Genomic DNA, 23,926 nt, shown 5'->3' with positions numbered 1-23,926 from the left:
ACTAAGAAAGCAAAAATGAGTAGGAGTGTGTTATAAGTCTAATGACTCTGATGAGTACAACAACTACACAGATAAAAATAGAGTGGGACAGTAAATCAGATTATTTTATAATGGGGATTTTAACTTTCCAGATATTGACTGGAACTTGTGGGATGGTCATTCACAACTGGCAAGACTTTTGTGGAATTATTGGATGATTCCTTTCTATAGCAGCAAGTTAGAGAGATAACAAGGAGTAATACCCTTGATCTGATTATCAGTAGTGATTATTCATGCATTAAGAATTTGCAGATAAAAAAAAATGACTAGTTGGCAGTGAAGACAGCATATTCACTTGGGATTTACTTAAAGATGAAACTACCTTCAAGAGTAAAGGGAAGGGAGGGATTTTTGCTTTTGCAAAAGGTAACTACAGTGATCTCAGACAGTTTTTAAATTCTGTACGGTGGTACCATTTCATAATATTACCATTGGCAAATTCTAAATGGGAATTATTCAAGGAATTAATCATAAAAGTTACTTGGCTTTTCATACAAACTAAGAAATATTCTTGAAGGTATAGGCCTAAATAGACGTCAGATGAACTAATTCAGACTTGTGGCAGAGAAGGAAAATGCATGGGATACATATAAATTATCAGGTGACATTGAAGCTTGTGGTAGACAAACTAGTCTGTAATCAAGCCACAAAGGAGGTTAGGCAAGAGACTGTGGATTACGAGACATCTTTGGAAAAGGATACAAAGAAAAACAGCAAGGCCTTCTTTATTTATGTAAACACTAAAAGGAAGAGGAGGGATCAAATTGGTCCACTTGATTGTGCTCATAAACTCTTCCTTTCAAATATCCCCACAGGTAAAAGACGCACGAAGGCAAATCTGGAGAATGCCGTGGCCACAATCCTTTGCCAACTGTGTGTTCCTCTGTGAAACTGTCATGAACACAGGCCAGTGATTCATGAGACATGTGGTACCATCCTGTTGAAAGTAGCAGTTTTTCAAGCTCGTGTTCTGTTAACTGAGTGTATAAGTTCTCAAAAATCTGAAGATAAATTGCTGTGTTCACTGTAGTGTCAAAAAATATTGGGACGATAATTTGATTGCCAGAAACTGCACACCATATCCTAATTTTCTGGTTGTGAAGCAGTTTCTGATGCAAGTTGTTAGGATTTTCAGCACACCAGTATCAAGTGTTATGAAAATTCACATTACTAGAAAGATGGAACCATGCCTCATCACTCATGAAAGTGGGTCGAGTTCACTATCTGCAATGTTGTTAAGGAGCCACTCACAATAATTCAGACATTTTGCTGCATCAGGAGGCAGTAATTCTTGGACAGACGTCATACGATAGGGTTTCAATTTTAGGTAATGAAGTACATGAAAACAAGAAGTTGGTTTCACTTCAGTTTGTTGCAATAATTTCCTGATAGATTTTCTGGAGCTAGCTAAAATTCTCTTTTGAAAGTTCAACACCGCCTCTGGAGTCCTAACAGAGGGTAGACGATTTTTCTGTGTGTTTACAACGGAACCTGTTGTCTACCATTTTGCAAGTAAGCACTGAATGGTATTCTTAACTTGGATGGTAGCAATAGGAAATTTCTCAGAAAATAATTCCTGTGTTTCCTTAAAAGAGCCAGTATGTACATAGGCTTCACTATACAAATCCTTTCTTGCACAGAATATGGCATTCTTGAAGATATTCTCACACACCTATCACTTACGAGCGTCAAATGCCGACTGTATGTTGAACAACACAAACAGATGATTTAGCTAAAATTCATTCTTTGAACTTCACACAGGAGCTGTTCAAAAATGAATATCACCCCAGTATGAGGCGGGCCTGTTTTACGAGGAACACCCTGTAGACAGCGATAAGAATGTTTTGATTTTTGACCTTTCTTGAACTTTTTTGGCTTTGGGAGAGTTTGCTAACTTCCACTTGCACTTGGTCACTTCATTGAGGGGTCATACTGAAAACACCATGTCTTGTCATCCATAGTGGTCGAATTCAGAAAGTTGAGTTTGGTTTCAGCAGCCTCTGCAATGTTTGACTCATACCTGTCATTGACAGTCTGTTAATGAATGTAGAACAAACTGTGCACAAACCTTTATTATTTTCTTCAAATCTTTGGTTATTATTTGCCAAATGGTTTCTTATTAAATTACAGATCTTCTGAAATCATTTGGAGTGTTGCTCATCGAGACTGCATATCCAGAACTGACAGGAACAACAGCTAGGATGTTGAAACCACATAATATTCAGCACAAACAAATCATAAAAAAACTTCAGGCTATCTTCCCTACAGGGAGAGAGTAGCCTGGAGTTTCCATGAAGGTTTTTAAATTCCCAATTAAAGAAATGTCCAGAAGTCTTAAGTAGAGTGATATTCAAAATTCGTTATCCATAGCAATGTGAGCTATATTGGAGAGGCGAAAAGGAACTTCAAGGATAGTCTCGGGAATCACATAGACACTATGTGCAATGTTGATTTTATTTCAGCAGTAGCCGAATATGTGGTAGTGGGGTCACTGAATAGGCATTTCACTCTGTCTATTATCATTATCAACTGAGGAAGACCCATTATCCTACCACAGATTGCATCACTGGTTAGAAGTGATGCACATCTGCAGTACAAGGTGGCCCATAAATAGAGATGGGAGGGGGGTTTGTAATCAATGTATCTTTGAATCCCTTGTGCTATGGCACGATTCACAATGATGGCATGAGGGAAACCAATGTGAGAATGGGTGGAGGATAAACTGAATGCATGTTTATAAAAATGACAATAATGAGATGGTCCATTGTTTCAAAACATCATTATAAGATCACATGGATGTACCTGCACATTCTGTTTCTTTAGTGCCTGTCGCTGTAATAAATTCTGTCAATTGCTTCTTCTATCCAGCATATATGTACAATTTTTATAATATATTACATATTTTTTTACAAGTGTAAATTACATTAAATTTAATAAAGAATTGTATCTTGAGTTATTTATATGTCAAAGTTCTACAAATTATATAGCATGTTATGATACACAAAAATGCATTTATAAATTATTATTATTAATTATAAGAATTTATAAATATTAATTTTACACATACCTTGCTCTGAATTTCATAATTAAATATATGTGCACTATGAACCACAGAAAGAACATATACTCCTTGTTTACGGCTGCTTCTTCGAACCAAAAACAGACCATCTTCAAGACCTTCATTTTCAAAGAGTTGAGGTGTATCCTTGGCAAAATACAAAAGTTTTTTTTTTTTTTTTATATAATTCTACTTCACTGCTACTATTATTAATTTTATTATTTAAACAAAAAAAAAAAAAAAATATATATATATATATATATATATATATATATATATACACTATCTATATATACTTCTTACTATCTGCATGTTTCTCTTTGCGTTAATTTAATTTAATTATTTATTTTTACCGTATCCATCACATAGGGGGCACCACATATTATTTTGACGACTATTACATTATGTCCTAGATACGGTCAAATGTAGTATGTATTATATATTTAATCTTGTTTTAATCCTTAAATTACGTTCTCTGTCGGGTCAACGATGATTAATATATGCTTACATTTTTATATTTTACTTATATTTCTTACCTTTGATTCTAATATTTCAAAACTTTTCTTAATTAATTATCTTCATTCGATTTATTTATATTCGATTTATGTTCGGCCTATACTGGTTTATATTTGGTTTAGATTTAAATTACTTAGCATATATTGATCATCACAGAAACAGAGAACTTCTTATCGTTTTTTGCCTTCATTCTGGGTGGTTGGCCCCAGTTGAAGTCATCTAGATTGTCGGTAAAAAGCGATAATAATAATAATAATTTTTTTTTTTTTTTTTTTTTTTTTTTTTGCGTTTTCATAAGTCCTTGATGGTATTCTTATTATTGGATTGATTTACTTTTTCTAATGATATTCTGTAGACATTGTGGGTGTATTGCATGATTGCTTGCAACTGCATTAACCCATAAATATTAGTTATTGTCTTTTAACTTTCTTGCTTTGCTTTATTTCTTGCTTTCCTTTTATCACTAATATAACTATTAATATATATATATATATATATATATATATATATTAGATAGTATGAATCAGAGCTGTGCTACTCAATATGTTCTACGTTGATAATAATATTAGTAAAATAATAAGAGGAGTATACCTCAATATAGTGCGTAGAACCCTTCCGTATGATACCCTCCAGAAATTAAAATGGAAAAAACGAAAAAATCGGCAAACTTACCGGTACATTAGAGTAAAAAATAAATAATTAAATAATCAATTTAACACAATACAAATCAATTTAAAACAATTAAAAATCAAATTAAACAATCGATACACACAACTATGGGATATTTTTTGAATGGCTTGGTACAAAATTACATTAAAGCTACACTAAGGTACTCGGCCCAAAGTTACCATATTTCTTTTCTAAAATATTGCCGTCAAAACAACATCGTTCCGAAGTTTGCCAGGGTAAATTTAAATCAAAAAATATCAGGCATAAAACAACTAACACTGGCGACATCGCGTAATATCGTCAAGCTTGCCTTAAAATCTCGTTATTCGAATAAACAAAAATACCTTTCTCAGGTTAGGAAGCTTCGCGATAAATTAAAAAATTATCTACATCCGAACGATTGGTCTATATTGAAGACCTCCATAGATTTGCGACGGGAAGCTCAGGCCTCAGAAATAAAAAACAGACACGTTAATAAGTTGCAAACATTATCGGATAGGTCAAGACACGTTCATGCGAATTCTAACACATTGTCGCGGGATTGCGACCAAGTTCATACGAGTTGGGTGACATCCCTCCCCCACAGACACACAACGTGTTACCACAGAATATGTCAGCTAGTTCACGAACACCCCCTCACCAATTATCCAACGAACCGACATATCAACAGGTTACAAACCTTTCCTCGTGTACACTATCACAGGACCAGATTTCGCTTTTATCCAAAGGACTAAATTATAATTTTAAAAAAAGTTAAAGGAATTGAAGTCCAGAACATACAATATTCCTGCACTTTTCGGTCAGGTAAAATTACACAAGACTGGGTTTCCTATTCGACCTATTGTTTCCTACAGGAACTCGGCATTTTCATCCTTAGCCACACATGTGTAGAACATTATAAAACCCTTTAGACAGGTAATACAATTTGGGATTAAGAACTACGATACATTATTTAATACGCTGAAAGACTGTAGACTCGGCGACAATGACAATTTATTCTCACTAGATGTTACCTCATTATATACGAATGTAAACGTTGAATACACATTAGATATTATTTGGGATATGTTAAATAAAAACTCGACACCGATTAATTATACGAAGCTACCTATTAAGGAAATTTTTCACTTAATTAAACTGTTAGTTGAGGACAACTACATCACCTTTCGAGACAAGGTATACAAACAAATTTTTGGATTACCAATGGGTTTGAGCCTGAGTGGCTTAATGTCAGAGATCTATCTCTCAACGATTGAGCAGATACATTTGACACCTTTTCGAACCCGTATCACATACTATGGGAGGTATTTAGATGATGTTCTAGTAATTACCGATAGTAATACTATCCAAGACATTTTACATTCGTTTAATAATATTCATTCTAGACTCAAATTTACATTGGAAAGGGAGGATACGGATACTAAGTCATTAAACTTTCTAAATTTCACGCTTACCCGGGACTCGAATAGAATACAATTTAGCATCTATCGAAAACCTACAAACACCGGTATGCGTCTACATTATAATAGCTATCACCTGTTCACCTACAAAAGATCGATTATCTTTAATCAATTTCTTAATGCCTATAAATATTCAACGACGGAATCTGCTTTGGACTCAGAAATACAAATATTAACTAGCAGATTCTTAAACAGGAGTTATTCCATTACCACAATAAACCGAATTAGGGTACAAGCTAAGGATAGAATTTTGGTAGTTGTTGGCGCATCGGCTTCTGTGGCCATATTGCACCTCCCAAGGTTTTTGCAGTACTTTGATCCAAGCCCGAGGCGGGAATCGAACCCGCGACCTTTGGGTTGCCGGGCAGGTACTTTACCCACTCGGCTAGCCCGGTCGGCTCTAAGGATAGGATACAAAATACTACACCAATCAACAATAGTAACATCAAAAAATACTTTATTTCTGTCCCATATGTTGAACAGTGGCACAAACAGCTTAACAGATTCTTTAAAGATACCGAATTTAAAATTGTAGCTAGGCCAATACGGAAGTTACACACTATATTGAACAATCGCTTGGTTCTTTCAGCATTTGCAACACAAATTAATGATCTGGTATACAACATTTCTTGCGGTGACTGCGACTCGTCTTATCAGTGTTCGACCCGTTTTTCTCTTAATATTCGTGTAAATCAACATGAAGCCTCAGTTCGTGCTTCTCGTTCAGCAGCGTCAGAATTAGCCTTTCATGCCATTAACGAAAAATATACTTTTTTATTTAACGAAGCCAAAATACTTAACGTTCAACGTAATTATACGCGACTATTAATTGCAGAAACCGTTGAAATTAAATTACACGAGAATTCTGTTAATGTTCGGCGGCCATATTTGATCTCTGATTCGTGGACCTTTACGCGCATGCGCGAAGACAAATAATCTCTATTTAAGTAACAGGTTTAACCCGATTCGGTAATTTTCATTCCTGTGATCACGACATACGGTCGAAAAGCGTTGTCAGCTTCAGGAAAGAAAATCGTTTTGAATATTTTCGTTTGATTCTTTTAATTGCATTAATTTGATTTTTAATTGTTTTAAATTGATTTGTATTGTGTTAAATTGATTATTTAATTATTTATTTTTTACTCTAATGTACCGGTAAGTTTGCCGATTTTTTCGTTTTTTCCGTTTTAATTTCTGGAGGGTATCATACGGAAGGGTTCTACGCACTATAATGAGGTATACTCCTCTTATTATTTTACTAATAATATATATATATATAATTTAATTTTATTATAAATTTTAATTTTTCATTATAAAACTATATAAAATTGTTTTAAAAAATTATAACAATCCTAACTTACTTATCACATAATTTAGAGTTAATGAGCGAGAGTCATATGATAGTACAAGTCATATGTACAAGCAATTATGTATGTATGCTCTAAGATCAAATTTAAAAAATTTTGACAACTGAAGTTTTTTGTAGAAAACTCTTTCACAATGTTCAAAATTTTCATCATGCACCCTCAACAAAGTATTCCCTGGGTATCCTATTATCCAAGGAGTATCTGAGCTTTTATTTAAGTATAAGGATATATCAAAATTAAGACAATTATTTTAATTTATCCTTGTACTTAAATAACATGAGGTCCTTGAGGTTGTCACAGACATTCTCTCAGATATGCCAGACAAGCTGTACTTGCTACCTGGGAGTCTAAAACACTGACTCAAGTCAAGTGGACCCAATTTCGGCGAAGTCCGGATGGTCTGTGACATCCAAATCCTCTGCTTGCACCTTCATGATGGTGGAACTGTTAGTAATCCTGGGTATAACCTCCATGCACAAGTACATGGTGGGTGACCACCCAGGTGTGAACCAACGTAAGTAGGGGTCGAGGTGCAGTGTCCACACCACATGGAGGAATGCCACCCCTCTATGTTACCAGGCAGTACTAGGTGGTAGATGACTCTCATCAACCGGCGCAATACCACCACTTTGCTTATTGGAGGTTTGAAATGGTGGAACCCATGTTTAGTCTCTAGAGCTAAGTCGGGTCAACCCTTCCCGATCTCTTCCATCATGCAGTATGACTGATGACTTTTGAGGTTATGATAAACATCGTGGCGAGATCCAATATTCCTTACATTTCGAAGGTACAGCTCTAAAACGATGTTCGCCCACTGGACCAAATCTTTGGTAACTCTCTAGGAGCCTTCCGGATCAGCTAGTGTATAATCTTTCTACCTCTACTCTGCCAGATAGTGACTGGAGGGAGTCCGAGTAGTGTGTATGTGAGGAGCATTGTTGAGGCCAAATTACGTCAAGGATCTTGGTATATTCTTACCATGGGTACGCCATATCCAAAAATTTCATTACTTCATACAGCATGTCCCACCCACTTTTTCTTACTATTGAATACACCATGAATTGTCAAACTAATAGAGCAACCTTATCTGCGAAAAGATCTAAACCTCCCAAACACTCCTCATTCATTTCACAAATATAAGTGGTCTCAATTCTAATCTCAACGATGTCCATTTCCACTTGCAGTCTGCTAAACCCCACATACTTTTTCTGACAGAATCTTAGTTATCGGTTGATTCAAATACTGATCATCTCAGTTGCCCAAATTATTCGCTGTATGATTCCTTTCACCTCAAAGGTGGAACTTGTGCATATGTCCGTTCTGATATTCCCTGTCAGAGACTTGGTAATTTGGAATCTTCTCTGGCTTAAAATTTCTCTACCTCATTGTGTCACAACCATTCTCCCAACTCCACTAATCATTTGGAGCTCTTTGACTTCCTCTCTTTGCAACTTGACTTTCTCCAGCCCAACTTTCCTTGCAGTGAGGTAATTTTCGTTGATGATTTTAATGTCCACAACTCCAGCTGGCTTCTGTTTTCTAGTCACACTGACCCAGCTGGTCGAGATGCTGAGGCTTTTGCAATTACTAATTACCTTGCACAGATTGTTCATTTACCTACAAGAATACCAGACAATCCTAACCATACAGCCAACACGCTTGATCTTTTCTCATGGCTATTCCAAACCTCATGTTTTTTAGCATTACAAGAATGCAAAATGCGATGACTGGTGAGAATTCTTTTCTTCTTTTCCTTGGTCGGATTACTGTTTCAAAACTTCTAATGTCAACGTTTCCTCAGATCGTGTCAGTGAAATTATTCTTGCAGGAATGGAATCCTTTGTCCCACACTCCACTTTAAAATCTCGTCCTTTATCTAAACCTTGGTTTTCCAATAAATATGCTAAGGCTGTTCCAGAGAAGAATGTTGCATATCGTAATTGGCTTGATTCCAATTCTTCAGTTTCATTTTCTGCCTACACCAAAGCTCGCAACAATTGTAAAGCTGTTATTAATCAGTCCAAACTAGAGTTTGAACAGGCTAAGAGTAGAAAACTTGCTTCTTGCCCTAATGATAGCCAAGCATTCTGGTCTCTTGACAAAGCTATTGGCCGCAACTTTTGCCCATCTCTGCTCCCACCTCTGTCCAAACCAGATGGTTCTGTTGACACTTCAGTGAAGGATAAAGCTGACCTGCTAGCATCCCATTTTTTCTCCAACTCCTGTATTAATGATCTTGGTAAAACACCTCCCACCATTCCCAGCACCTTCCATTCAATGCCTCCTGTGGTCTTCCGTAAAAAGGATGTCAGAAGGATTTTGACGAATCTTGATGCAAAGAAAGCTCCAGGTCCCGATGGTATTTCTTCACTTGTTCTCAAAACCTGTGCTCCTGAACTTACTCCTGTTCTTTGCCGCCTTTTTTCACTTCCTTATTCCAAAGGTGTTTTTCCTTCTGCTTGGAAATTTGTTCATATCCAGCCAGTTCCTAAAAAGGGTGACAAATCCCTCCCATCCAATTATCGTCCCATTGCAATTACTTCTACTCTTTCTAAAGTAATGGAGAAATCAATTAACCGCCAAATCAGACAGAAGGTTACAATTAGACACCAAATCTGATGGAAGAAATCAATTACACACCAAATCAGATGGAAGGCTTCTAGGTACAGAAATTTTCCATCTGATCAACGATCGCCAGTATGGATTCCATCAGTGTTGATCCACTGGTGATATTCTGGCTTATGTTACCCATTTATATAGTATGAATCAGAGCTGTGCTACTCAAAATGTTCTACGTTGATAATAATATAAGTAAAATAAAAAGAGGAGTATACCTTAATATAGTGCGTAGAACCCTTCCGTATGATACCCTCCAGAAATTAAAACGGAAAAAACGAAAAAAATCGGCAAACTTACCGGTACATAGAGTAAAAAATAAATAATTAAATAATCAATTTAACACAATACAAATCAATTTAAAACAATTAAAAATCAAATTAACGCAATTAAAAGAATCAAACGAAAATATTCAAAACGATTTTCCTTCCTGAAGCTGACAACGCTTTTCGACCGTATGTCGTGATCACAGGAATGAAAATTACCGAATCGGGTTAAACCTGTTACTTAAATAGAGATTATTTGTCTTCGCGCATGCGCGTAAAGGTCCACGAATCGGAGATCAAATATGGCCGCCAAACATTAACAGAATTCTTGTGTAATTTAATTTCAACGGTTTCTGCAATTAATAGTCGCGTATAATTACGTTGAACGTTAAGTATTTTGGCTTCGTTAAATAAAAAAGTATGTTTTTCGTTAATGGCATGAAAGGCTAATTCTGACGCTGCTGAACGAGAAGCACGAACTGAGGCTTCATGTTGATTTACACGAATATTAAGAGAAAATCGGGTCGAACCCTGATAAGACGAGTCGCAATCACCGCAAGAAATGTTGTATACCAGATCATTAATTTGTGTTGCGAACGCTGAAAGAACTGAGCGATTGTTCAATATAGTGTGTAACTTCCATATTGGTCTAGCTACAATTTTAAATTCGGTATCTTTAAAGAATCTGTTAAGCTGTTTGTGCCACTGTTCAACATATGGGACAGAAATAAAGTATTTTTTGATGTTACTATTGTTGATTGTTGTAGTATTTTGTATCCTATCCTTAGCTTGTACCCTAATTCGGTTTATTGTGGTAATGGAATAACCCCTGTTTAAGAATCTGCTAGTTAATATTTGTATTTCTGAGTCCAAAGCAGATTCCGTCGTTGAATATTTATAGGCATTAAGAAATTGATTAAAGATATTGCCTTCAAAACAACATCGTTCCGAAGTTTGCCAGGGTAAATGTAAATCAAAAAATATCAGGCATAAAACAACTAACACTGGCGACATCGCGTAATATCGTCAAGCTTGCCTTAAAATCTGTTATTCGAATAAACAAAAATACCTTTCTCAGGTTAGGAAGCTTCGCGATAAATTAAAAAATTATCTACATCCGAACGATTGGTCTATATTGAAGACCTCCATAGATTTGCGACGGCCTCAGAAATAAAAAACAGACACGTTAATAAGTTGCAAACATTATCGGGTAGGTCAAGACACGTTCATGCGAATTCTAACACATTGTCGCGGGATTGCGACCAAGTTCATACGAGTTGGGTGACATCCCCCCCACAGACACACAACGTGTTACCACAGAATATGTCAGCTAGTTCACGAACACCCCCTCACCAATTATCCAACGAACCGACATATCAACAGGTTACAAACCTTTCCTCGTGTACACTATCACAGGACCAGATTTCGCTTTTATCCAAAGGACTAAATTATAATTTACCACCTCGAAAACTGCCTAAAAAACAATGCGTAATTGATATTGAATTTGAACTTCGTAATGTTCCACAAAAAGATATATTTATTCAACAAGTTAACCAAGTAGTGAATAACATAAAAGAAACGCGACTTCCTAAATTGAATACACATGACAGTTCAGCTTTACGAGAGCTTCGGAGAAATAAGGACATTATTACACAGAGGGCAGATAAAGGAGATACAGTGGTAATACTAGATAAACTCGATTATATTAATAAGTTAGATTCAGTTGTGTCAGATACCTCCACATATCGTGAAGTAGACCCGGCACTGTTTACCAATTTGGTCAATCAATACAATAAAACGTTAACCACGTATCGAAAAAACGACTAAATGACCAAATTGGTAAACAGTGCCGGGTCTACTTCACGATATGTGGAGGTATATATTGAACAGTGGCACAAACAGCTTAACAGATTCTTTAAAGATACCGAATTTAAAATTGTAGCTAGACCAATATGGAAGTTACACACTATATTGAACAATCGCTCGGTTCTTTCAGCGTTCGCAACACAAATTAATGATCTGGTATACAACATTTCTTGCGGTGATTGCGACTCGTCTTATCAGGGTTCGACCCGATTTTCTCTTAATATTCGTGTAAATCAACATGAAGCCTCAGTTCGTGCTTCTCGTTCAGTAGCGTCAGAATTAGCCTTTCATGCCATTAACGAAAAACATACTTTTTTATTTAACGAAGCCAAAATACTTAACGTTCAACGTAATTATACGCGACTATTAATTGCAGAAACCGTTGAAATTAAATTACACAAGAATTCTGTTAATGTTTGGCGGCCATATTTGATCTCCGATTCGTGGACCTTTACGCGCATGCTCGAAGACAAATAATCTCTATTTAAGTAACAGGTTTAACCCGATTCGGTAATTTTCATTCCTGTGATCACGACATACGGTCGAAAAGCGTTGTCAGCTTCAGGAAGGAAAATCGTTTTGAATATTTTCGTTTGATTCTTTTAATTGCGTTAATTTGATTTTTAATTGTTTTAAATTGATTTGTATTGTGTTAAATTGATTATTTAATTATTTATTTTTTACTCTACGTACCGGTAAGTTTGCCGATTTTTTCGTTTTTTCCGTTTTAATTTCTGGAGGGTATCATACGGAAGGGTTCTACGCACTATATTGAGGTATACTCCTCTTATTATTTTACTTATGTTACCCATTTATGGACTAATTCAATGGAAAGGTTCGGTGAAACACAAGTATTTTCTCTTGACATCTCAAAGGCTTTCCGCTCGTATTTGGCATAAAGGTCTTCTAAACAAGTTTCCATCTTATGGTTTGCCAACTGTTTTTTGTAATTGATTATCCAGTTTTCTTTCTGATCGCTCACTGAGGGTGGTGGTAGATGGCTCTCTGTCTTCTAACTTCTCCACTAATGCCAGTGTCCCCCAAGGTTCAGTTCTTTTCCTCTTGTATATTAATGACCTTCTTCCATTGACTGGAAATCCTATCGATAGTTTTGCCAATGATAGCACATTGCATTCCACTTTCCATTTTGAGAAATCTTGCCCTGCTCAATCAGCTTCTACTTCTCGAAAATCTGATACCAATTTCTTAAATGCTGATCTTCAGGTAATTTCCAGTGGGGCAAAGACAACTTAGTTGATTTCAATCCTTCTAAAACTCAGTCTTGTCTTATATCTCACAAAAAGGATTCTTCTACTCCTATGCTTATCTTTGGTGACACTCCAATTTCTAGGCAAAATGATATATCTGTTTTGGGGATTACCCTGACTTCTAATCTCTCTTGGCACAAGCACATTACAAATATTGCTTCCTCTGCATCTAAAAAACTTGGTTTTCTCTTTCGTTACTTTACTTCCAAACAGCTGTTCACTCTGTACAAATCTGCTTATTGTACAAATCTGCAGATTGTATATATTTCATTGACAGAACACTATGGGCTTTTCTAGCAGCCTATCTAAATGTTCAGAAAACTCCATATTGCATTGTATAGTTACTCCCAAATCCTTTTCATTATCATCTTCAGTTCAGTGCCAATCAAGTGGTGCATTACTCTAAGATTATTACTACCCCAGGTGCAAGACCATGCAATTTTCAATGTGAAACCTTAGGTGCTATTTGTTAGTCCATTCAACTAATTTGTTTGGATGGTCTCTGTGGAAGACACTCTGATCACTGTTATAAACAACCATGCTCTACTAATGCTAATGCCCACTGTTTTATCATTAGCAAACAATAAACTAGAAATATCTACAACAAATTCATTAAAAAATATTATGAACGGTAAAGAGTCCAGCAATGAACCCATGAGTGGGTCCCCTTTGATCCCAAATAAGCAACATTTGCAATACATAAAATGAAAATTTACCTCACGGCTTAATCCTTCATGAAACCATCCAGATCTGGAAATTTGTGGAGGGGGAGGAACATAATTTGCTGTTAAAAAAAAAAAAAAAACAGGAATGCTTTAAAAGTAACATATTTTATTTGTCAAATTCGGTTTATTTAAACACCAATTAATTTATAATCTTCAATTTATTAATTTCTTTCATAATTTGCTAATTTATTTCATAAGTCATATTGCCTTTTCCATATAAAAATAATGTTTTAATTTCTTTATACCACATGGCAATATAGAACTACTTCATTATTTATATTGATTGACTTTGGTTTTTATGGCACATGAGTAAGCCATGATTGCACCAAATCTGTTATTATTCACAAGTCATCAGAAATTTGCTAATTGAGATCACTTATTATGAGAGGTCACTAGGTATTAAAAAGGTTGTCACACTGGTGTTTCACATAATTTAAACAAAATAGAATAGCCTTTTAGGGATGTCATTCATTTAAAATTGTGCTTCTTCAGGAAATTTGTTCTACCTTAAATATTAAGACACAGCATTTAATTATAGTAGCTGAAATCCTGCTGGCCTCAAAAGTATACTGGATAAAATAGTCCAGTATACTTTATATAATTATGCATATGACATTATGATAACTAAGCTGCAATCCAGCATTTGGAAGCATAAAGGATCTCTGCCAACAAAAAAATTCTGATTGAGGAATTTTCCTTTTTTTTTTTAGTATTAATAGTAGTGGCAAATGATGCAAGAAAGCAAACTTATACGGCATCAGCCCAAAAAATAAAAAACAAAAACCCAACACCTCCCATATTACTTATCCAACTGCTCTAACAGTTCTTCCTTGAATTTATTAACTAACTACTTGAATCCCACCATTCATACAATCAACTACCTGCTGGCTGAAGGTAAACTTCCACACGTGTATCCTGCAACCATCCTTCCTCAATTTGAATTTATGCCTCCTCATATGCATAGTCTTAGCAAGAAGGACTACATTATCATTATTGAGTTTATTCAATCCATTCAGAGCCTTAAACACCTCAACCAGATCTCACTGCAGGTGTCTAGTCTCCAGATGCTGCAATTTACAGAACTGAAGCATTTTATCTTTTGTTCCCTTTACTAATCTTGTTGCTCTTCTCTGCATCAGCAGATACATATCCTTCTGCAAATGAGGCTTCCAAACTTGTATGCAGTACTTAAGACGATTCCTAACCATTACCCATCAATAACAAGTCTGTCTTCTCTTGCTGAACCATCCCTTTATCCATAGTATTAACTTGTCCTAAATGCAACACCTCTCCAATTTGTACACGATTTTATAAGCAACAATATCAAAAGCTTTTCTGAAATCTAAATATGTGATACCAAAATTATTTTTTGCATCCATTTCCTTTGTTACTATGTGAGAGTATCCAATAAGACTGGTCAGACAAGACTCCCTTAAGAAATCACTTCCATGACTGCAGTATAATTGCATTCCTGTCTGGCTGGTCTTGCATTACTTCTTTAATCCACGATTCCACTATTTTCCTTGGTACAGAAGTCAAGCTAACAGATTTGTAATTTCTCATGTCATCTTTTAATCTCCTTTTATGAATTGGTGATACATTTACATATCTCCAATCCATAGGGACTTTCCCTAAATTCAAGATGCTCTCATAATTATGGCTAAAAGTTTGCTGACCTCTTCTGCTACCTCCCTTATTATAAATGGACAGATCCCACTCTACATGTCTTTTTTTACATTTACCTTCAACAATTTTTTTTTACCACTTTTTTCCCCCTGAGTTATCACAAAATCGTTTAGCTCCCTATTAGAATCTGATAACCTTCTGGCATCTTTAACCTAAAAAATACCCGTGTGAACGTAAAAGTAAAATACCTATTCAGTTAGAATATTGCATGCAATTGGTTTGTATCCAAATCTCCACATTTATTTTCTGCCTACACTAAAGCTCACAACAATTGTAAAGCAGTTATTAATCAGTCCAAACTAGATTTCAAACAGGCTAAGAATAGAAAACTTGCTTCTTGTCCAAATGGTAGCCCGGCATTTTGGTCTCTTGCCAAAGCTACTGGTTGTAACTTTTGCCTATCTCTATTCCTACCACTGTCAGATTTCAAACAGGCTAAGAACAGAAAACTTGCTTCTTGTATAAATGACAGTTGAGCATCCCAGTCTTTTGAAAAAGCTATTGGCCACAAATTTTGCACATCTTTATTCCCACCTCTGCCAGATGGTTCTACTGCCACTTCAGCCAACAATAAAGCTGACCTGATAGAATCTTACTTTTCTTCCAATTGTGTTAAACCATCTCCTACAATTACTAGTACACTTCATTCAATGCCTCCCTCCTGAGCTTACTGCTGAACTATGTTGCCTTTTTTGCTTTCTTATTCCAATGGTGTTTTCCTTTCTGGTTGGAAATTTGCTCATATCCAGCAAGTTCCTAAAAAGGGTGACAAATCCCTCCCATGTAATTATCATCTCATTGCATTTGCTGCTACTCTTTTTAAAGTAATGGAAAATCAATTAACTGCCAACTCTTAAAATATCTAGAAAATTTTCATCTGATCAATAATCACCAGTATGGATTCTGTCAGTGTTGATCCACTGGTGTTAATCTGGCTTATGTTAGCCATCTGTGGACAGTTCAATGGAAAAGTTTAGTTAAACTCAAGCAGTTGCTCTTGACATTTCAAAGGCTTTTGATCGTATATGGCATAAAGGTCTTCTAAATAAGCTTCCATCTCATGGTTTGCCAACTGTTTTTTTTTGTAATTGGGTACCCAGTTTTCTCTCCGACCACACTGCAGGTCATGCTGGATGGCTCTCATCTTTTAACTTCTCCACTAATGCTGGTGTTCTCGAAGGTTCAGTTTTTTCCTCTTGTATATTATTGTTATTGTTATCATTAGCCGTATGGTGCAAGGAAGCCTAAGGCTTTTGCTGCACCAGCCAAAAAGAGAGAGAGAAGCAGAAGGGAATCACCAAGAAAGAGAAGAATGATGATATCCAGCTCAGGACCCTGGGTGTGCCAAGCCCATACTCACCAGATGTGAGCCCCTGGGGTTAATGACCTTCTTCCATCAACAGGAAATCCTGTCCGTAGTTTTGCTGATGATAGCACATTGCATTCCACCTTCCAGTTTGAGAAATCCTGCCTTGCACAAACAGCTTCAATTTGTCAAATATCCACTACCAATTCCTTAAATGCTGATCTTCAGGCAATTCTCCAGTGGGGCAAAGATAACTTATTAATTTCAATTCTTCTAAAACTCAGTCCTGTCTTATATATCTCACAAAAAGGATTCTTCTGCTCCTAGGCTTATCTTCGATGACACTGATTTCCAGGCAAGATCATATATCTGTATTGTGGATTACTCTAATTTCTAATCTCTCTTAGCATAAGCACATACAAATATTGTTTCCTCTGCATCTAAAACACTAGGTTTTTGCTTTCACTTCCAGTGTTACTTTTCTTACAAATTGCTGTTCACTCTGTACAAATCGCAAATCCATCCTACCATGGAATATTGTTCCCACATCTGGGATGGTGCCCCAAAACCTCCCTCAGGCTTCTAGATTCCATTCCAAAAAGGGTAGTTAGGCTAATTAATGACTCACCTCTAACAGAATCTCTTCCTCTCTGTCTCACAGACGTTCTGTTTCTGCTGCATGCCTTTTCTACTATAGATACTTTCACTATCACTGTTCTTCTGAATTGGCTTCCATAATTCTTGCTCTTTCTCTTCCAAAGCAGTCTGAACACATGCCACAACCATCCAACATCCTTTTACTGTCCAACTTCAAGCTCACAGAACCAACTTTTCTTCTTCCTCATTTATTCATTCAACTTCTGTTTTCTGGAACAACCTTCCTTCATCTGCATTTCTTGAAAATTACAGAAATTCAAGTATCTTCTTTCATCTTCTCAATCTTCAGCCTATTCACAGTACTAAGTATTCTAGAGTCTAATAATGCTCTAATTCTAATAATAATAAAAAAAAGGTTTGTCAGCAACCTAAGCACTTTCATCAACATTAAACCACTCATATCTAGTGGACCAATGTGATTCATCTCCTTCCTTGTAGTGTTTATATAAGTAAAGAAGTCTGCTGTTTGTCTTTGCATTTTTTTTGCCAGAGACTCCTTGTAATCTAACTTAGCTTGCCTAACCTTTTCTCTTTGGAAGATGTAGGAGTCTACTTCCTTGCATAATCTGCTTTTACAAATTATATGATAAGAAGGAGATTTGTTTTATCTAAATATTTGTAAATGTAAATTTAGTTATTTACATGTACAAATATTTACATAATATGAATTAATTTATTCCAATGTCCTAAAGTTAAATGAAATTATAAGCACAATATTTAAGAAATTTAACTTCATTATTTCTTAGGTGGTCATCTTGTGTGGATATATATATATATTACACAACTGAATTCATTCAATTGTGTAATAGAGATATACGTGTGATTAATATACATTTTCACAAAATCGAATTTACATATTTACATACACAAGGTTTTGTTGTACCTGAACAATTAAAACAAATGTTTTCATCTACTTACTTAGCACATCAGCACATTCTTGATGTTTACCCTTCATTGCCAAGTCAAATGGAGTGTCATTCGTTTCTGATCGTGGAAGACATGGGGCACCAAATGATAACAGTATCTGAAATGCACCAATAAATTTATTTTCTGTTATCCATATCCTTTTAACCATTCATTAATTAGTTTTGTTACATTCATTTAATCATTAAGCAGATGTAATGGTTTTACAGCATCAATCATTGCAGAAAGGTTTCTATGAATTTGAAAAAAACATAGTGTCAGAATTAAGAATAATTTTTTACAGTTTCGTGCTTTTGACTATTCTTTGTTATTTATCCAAAGAACCTGATTGGAGACTTCTGTACACTAATGTGCTCACTGCTGTGGCTTTAAAACGTGTCAGTTAAAGAATAATAAAACGTTAAACAAAAATGTGTGCCAACTAAAGTTCTTAAGAACATTAATCAATTTAGCAGAGCATAAAAATGATAAATTACTCTCTTTGGTGATTTAACTGACATTTTCTCTTTTCATCAATTTACTTGGGTTTTTGAATTTGTGACAAGGCAAGACATGAGAAATTGGTGTACTGTGCCTGTAAATTGCATGTATTCTAAAAATAGGCAAACTATTTGGGAAATTACAAACTGCACGTCCACCAAAAAAACAGCTAACTTTCCCAACTTGAACTTTTCAGGAAAGAAGTTTATTCAGAAAAATAGTGTGGGCCTGCTTGGGCTCTGTGGATGCCTGATATGATATACCAGCTTAGTGGGCCAGGCCAGATCAGCAATGCTGCTCTCATATCATGCCCACAAGCTTGGCTCAGCTAAAAGCATTATCATGCAATATAGAAATGCCCAGAGAATTAGACAGTGTAGATAACATAGAAGTGTCCTAATATCAATGCAGGATTTTGCTCTCTCTCTCTCTCTCTCTCTCTCTCTCACACACACACACACACACACACACACACACAATGAACTTCCCTCCTCATAGAAGTAACTATCCATTTGACCTTAACTACCTGTGGTGGCCATTTTCTCCAGCATTCAATGACTCACTGGCTAAAAGAAAACTTCCTACAATCAGTCTAAACCTCTTCTCTTGTAATTTGAATTTATGGCCCCTAATTCTAGAATTGTTGACTTAGTGAAATTCTGCCTCCATTCACTTTACTAACCCATCTCAAAGCCTTATAAACCTCAAATCAGGTCCCCTCTCAGGTGCCTAGTTGCCAGGCTCTGTAGCCCAACACAATTGGACAGTATTTCCTCATATGATCACCCTTTTGCTGATCTTACCATGCAAACTGCCAGTCTTTGGACCCTTTCAAGAAGCTTAATATTGTTTTTAAGATATCTCCATATTTGGACACAGTATTCCAAATGCTGTCTTACAATTGCCTTAGACAGTGGGACTATCACTGTACTATCTCTACATTATATTGTTCGATAAATCATCGATAGGACGCCACGGGCTTCCTGACTGCCTGTTTACACTGCTCAGAAAACTTCATATCTGGCCATATCAAAACTCCCAGATCCCTTTCTTCCTCTACTGTTTTTTTTTTTTTTTTTTACTTTCAACCCCACCAAGTATAAGTTATTTAGTATAAGCCTTAGGCTTCCTTGCACTATATGGCCATTACTAATACTAACCCCAGCAGCCTTACTTGCTTTTATGCCTGAAAGTTTTTCTAATAGTCATCTGTAAGTAGTCATCTTAAACTAATTAGATTTACACATGTTTCATATGGTTCAGCCTCACTTGCAGTCTCTTCTCAACATGAACGGTTTTTTTGTCAGCAAATACAGATGCAAGTACCTATTGAATTGATCTGCAAAATCAGCCGGGCTATTATAGTTGGGGAAGGACATTACATGTTTGTTATCCATATTAAGAATTATTAATATGTATAATTAACCACTCTTTTTACCACGTGGACTTTTTAATATATATTTTATTAAGCATAGCCTAAACTAATATATACAATAGTGTGACGTTTCTGGTATCTTGCTGATACCCATCATCAGACCATGCTGTTTGGGAATAGAGATAAAATTAAAAAGGTGAAGGTTACTAATTAGATTTACACTGAGCAGTTCTAAATTACAAACAATTTTTTTTTTTAACAAAGGATCAGTTATAAGATGTATTAATAATTGGTCATTTGTAATTTTCAATAATGCCAGTGAGTAGATAAATAATTCTAAGTTATAATAACAAATTGAGCATCTCTTAATATTATAGTTACAACATAAAAGGAGCAATTCTATGTTACTATTACACAATTATATGAGCAGAACTTGGTTACACTGAGCAATTTTTTAAGTTACTTTACTTTTAGCCTATTTTATAAGATCAACTTTTTAATTCTATGCTGGTAGATATAATTTCTGACTCAGCAAAAGCTTTTTTTGCACTGAGGCTGCTTTTGATAAGAAGCATGATCCCCCCCCCCTCTATCTTCCCTATCTTTCTTAAATACATTATACATACCATATTGAAATTTGTTATCCCCCAGATTCCAGGTGGTATCATGTTTCTGTTAGTCCTACTTTGTCAGCATAAGTTGTCCTAACCAGGAGTTCGAATTCAGCCATTTTATTGGTATGATACCCCCCCCAGAAATTTCTGGAGGGTATCATATGGAAGTGTTCTACGTACTATATTGAGGTAAACTCCTCTTATTATTTTACAAAGAAAATTACACTATACAGTTCTTTTTCTATGAAAATTCTTTTAATTTAATTATAGTTATTTTGCAATAAATTCTTACTTTGACCACTTCTGTATGGCCTCGACTAGCAGCTTCATGCATGGGCACCCAGCCACAGTTAGATGAACGGATTTGAGGATTAGCTTCCCCCAGTTCCAGAAGCATTTGTACTGTAGAAGGACAATTTGACTGGCAAGCATACTGCAATAAAAGATTATATCAATTGGGTAAAAATAAAGAGTATCAGATTATTCTGTATTGTTATTGCAGAATTGCAATAAGACAGGAAGGTTACTAGGATTACAATCGGAGACTTTAATTCAGAGTTATGAGTTGGTTGAGAAAAATACATGAGAATAGAGGTGGTCATAAAGGCTAAAAGTTTCAGTACAGATTATTAGTTTTCCTGTAAATAAAGGTTCTTTGTAGATATGTAGGTGCCTGGATATTAACAGTTAAGTTTTAAAGTAAAAAATGAAAAGGTGAAACTGAAAAATCTCTTTGGAATTCTGGCAATAATTCATTCTTGTTACCATCACAATGTGATGGCTAATTATACTTATTTTGCAATTATAAGCCATACATTATAGCCATAAGTGTTACTTACATGCAAAGGAGTAAGCCCACTACTGTCCCTTACATTAACATTGGCTCCAGCTTGCAAAAGCATATCAAGAATATCATCGTGTCCCATGATGCTTGCCATATGGAGAGCTGTTTGTCCTTCTTGATTCTTGGCATCTAAACTATGATAGCCTGAATTTAACAGTTCTTTCACAACCATCTGTTCTCCTAAATGAAAAATACAAGATGTTTCGGGTTTCTACTAAAAAAAACTAAAATGCACATTTTAGTTTTTTTTAGTAGAAATTATTATAAAATTTAACAAATATTCCTGTAAATCACTGGAATTTAATTCCAGTGATTTACAGGAATAACTATATACCTTATAAAATTTTGAAATAGCACCCTTTATTAATAAGAAAAGAGGGAAAGTTCAAATCTAGATATTTACAGTTTATAATGGTTAGTGATTTATAGATCACTAACCATTTCATTAACGTTTTTGGCAATATCATTTGTATACTTTTATTTGTTTACTTTTCTATGAAATGTATATGATCTAAGTTTAGTCACTTTGTTTATGTCATAAAACAACCTTGAGAAAGGCTTGGCTTCAATTCATTCCTGCCAAAAACAAGAGGAATTTTTACAAATACTTTCAAGAGAGGAGGAGAAGATCACAACTGAACAGACTGACTCAAGAGTTTCTGTTATGCAATTATCATTACCAAATTTTATGTACCTGATAATAAAGAATAACATCATTATTTTTTAATAAAGGAATTATCAACACAGTTTCGAATTTATGTTTTTACAAGGAATGTGGCACCACTGTTTTTGACACTGGTAATGAACCTGAATCCATTGGACTGTTTAAGAAATTTTCAATCACACATACTGTCTTACTATTTTATGCAGAGTTTTTTTTTTTATTAGAGAATACTTTAAGACCCCTTCTTTAGAGTTCAGAAGTCCATATGTCCCTCTGAAGAGAAAGTGCATGTGAGCACATGTTTCTTTAGGCAGGGAGCCAAGCATTTGCTCCTTTGAAGGGGGTGTTGCTGTAGTCTTTTTTTCTCTTCTCTTATTCATGATTTTATAATTTTGTAAAAAAATATATGTACATGCACAATGGACTGTGTGTGTGTTTTTTATAACTATATACCTTAACATTATTAAAATAGCTTATGATTTGCTAAGTGCATAGGTTTATACATTTAAACTATTTCTACTCTTATTCCAAAAAAGTGAATGGCATACAATGTAAATCAATATATTTAACAGCATGACTTTCTCTTGACATGGCTGCTACACAATTAATACAAATCATTACTTAACTAGACAAAAAACAGTTTACAACTAGTATGAAATTATTTAATATATTCAATGAAATGTATGCAATGTATAAATATTTTGCATTTGCCTAAATCACAGAAATAGTAATCAGAGAAGCATATTTCTATCAATACTAGTAACTATAGCTTGAAATCACAGCAGATAAATCTGCAATACCTTCTTTTGTAGCTCTATGAAGTAAGTTTGTACGGCCATGGCGTCTGGTATCTGGAGGGGGAGGCTGACCCTTGCACATTGGTCCCAGTCTAGTGGATAAGCCACTGGCTTCTTTTTGGTAGTGACGAACAAGCATCTCAAGACCTACAGGATTAATATAAATCACTACTCACTACAAGAAATTATATGATATCAGAATATAATATATGATATGATGTCTAATCTTAAATAATTATATACCTATTGTCTTCAAGAGTGGTTTCTCAGTTTCAGATTTTATAACTCAAAATATGCACTCTGATAAGCAGAAATCAAAAACTGCATAATGGTGTCTAACTTTTCATAGAGATAGCTATTACTGGCAGTTTAGCTGTGGTGCTGTGTCTAAGGTGATGTCTTAAGTTTTCAAGTTACAATCTGGTGAAAAAGGAGAAGTGGCAGATTTTGATTAATTCATGAATGAATGACTCCATGTGGAAAGGGGAGGAAGATCTGACTGAGACCTAAAGCTCTGAGAGGGGACAGTAAAATGAATGTAGGAGGAAAAAAAGATTTTATAAATGACACTAGAACTAGGGACCATAAATTTAAATTACTGGGAAAGAGGAAGAGACTGGATTTCTGGAAGTTTCCTTGTAGGCAGCATATAGCAAATGCCTTAGTCTTCTCCACATCATATGGCTAATACTAATCAACCATCTGTCCTTTCCTTTTTTGCATAAATGG

At 35.3% G+C, this 23,926-nt stretch overlaps 1 protein-coding gene across 1 annotated transcript in view; it reads right to left on the bottom strand.

Moving 5' to 3' along the window:
• Shark (SH2 ankyrin repeat kinase) overlaps nucleotides 1-23,926 on the bottom strand; it is a 72,836-nt gene that overhangs the window by 27,379 nt on the left and 21,531 nt on the right. The window contains exons 4-9 of the mRNA XM_090370407.1: nucleotides 23,201-23,344; nucleotides 21,732-21,916; nucleotides 21,185-21,325; nucleotides 18,418-18,523; nucleotides 13,842-13,909; nucleotides 3,107-3,244 (exon numbers count right to left, since the gene is read on the bottom strand). Coding sequence (XP_090226533.1) covers nucleotides 3,107-3,244; nucleotides 13,842-13,909; nucleotides 18,418-18,523; nucleotides 21,185-21,325; nucleotides 21,732-21,916; nucleotides 23,201-23,344 — 782 coding nt within the window. The remainder of the gene's footprint in view (nucleotides 1-3,106; nucleotides 3,245-13,841; nucleotides 13,910-18,417; nucleotides 18,524-21,184; nucleotides 21,326-21,731; nucleotides 21,917-23,200; nucleotides 23,345-23,926) is intronic.

This window comes from Mastigoproctus giganteus, chromosome 1 (genome assembly GCF_048544385.1).
Source record: "Mastigoproctus giganteus isolate SK-2022 chromosome 1, ASM4854438v1, whole genome shotgun sequence".
Lineage (NCBI taxonomy): Eukaryota > Metazoa > Arthropoda > Arachnida > Uropygi > Thelyphonidae > Mastigoproctus > Mastigoproctus giganteus.
Note: the sequence above shows the minus strand (reverse complement) of the source record. Positions and strands in the feature narration are given on the sequence as shown.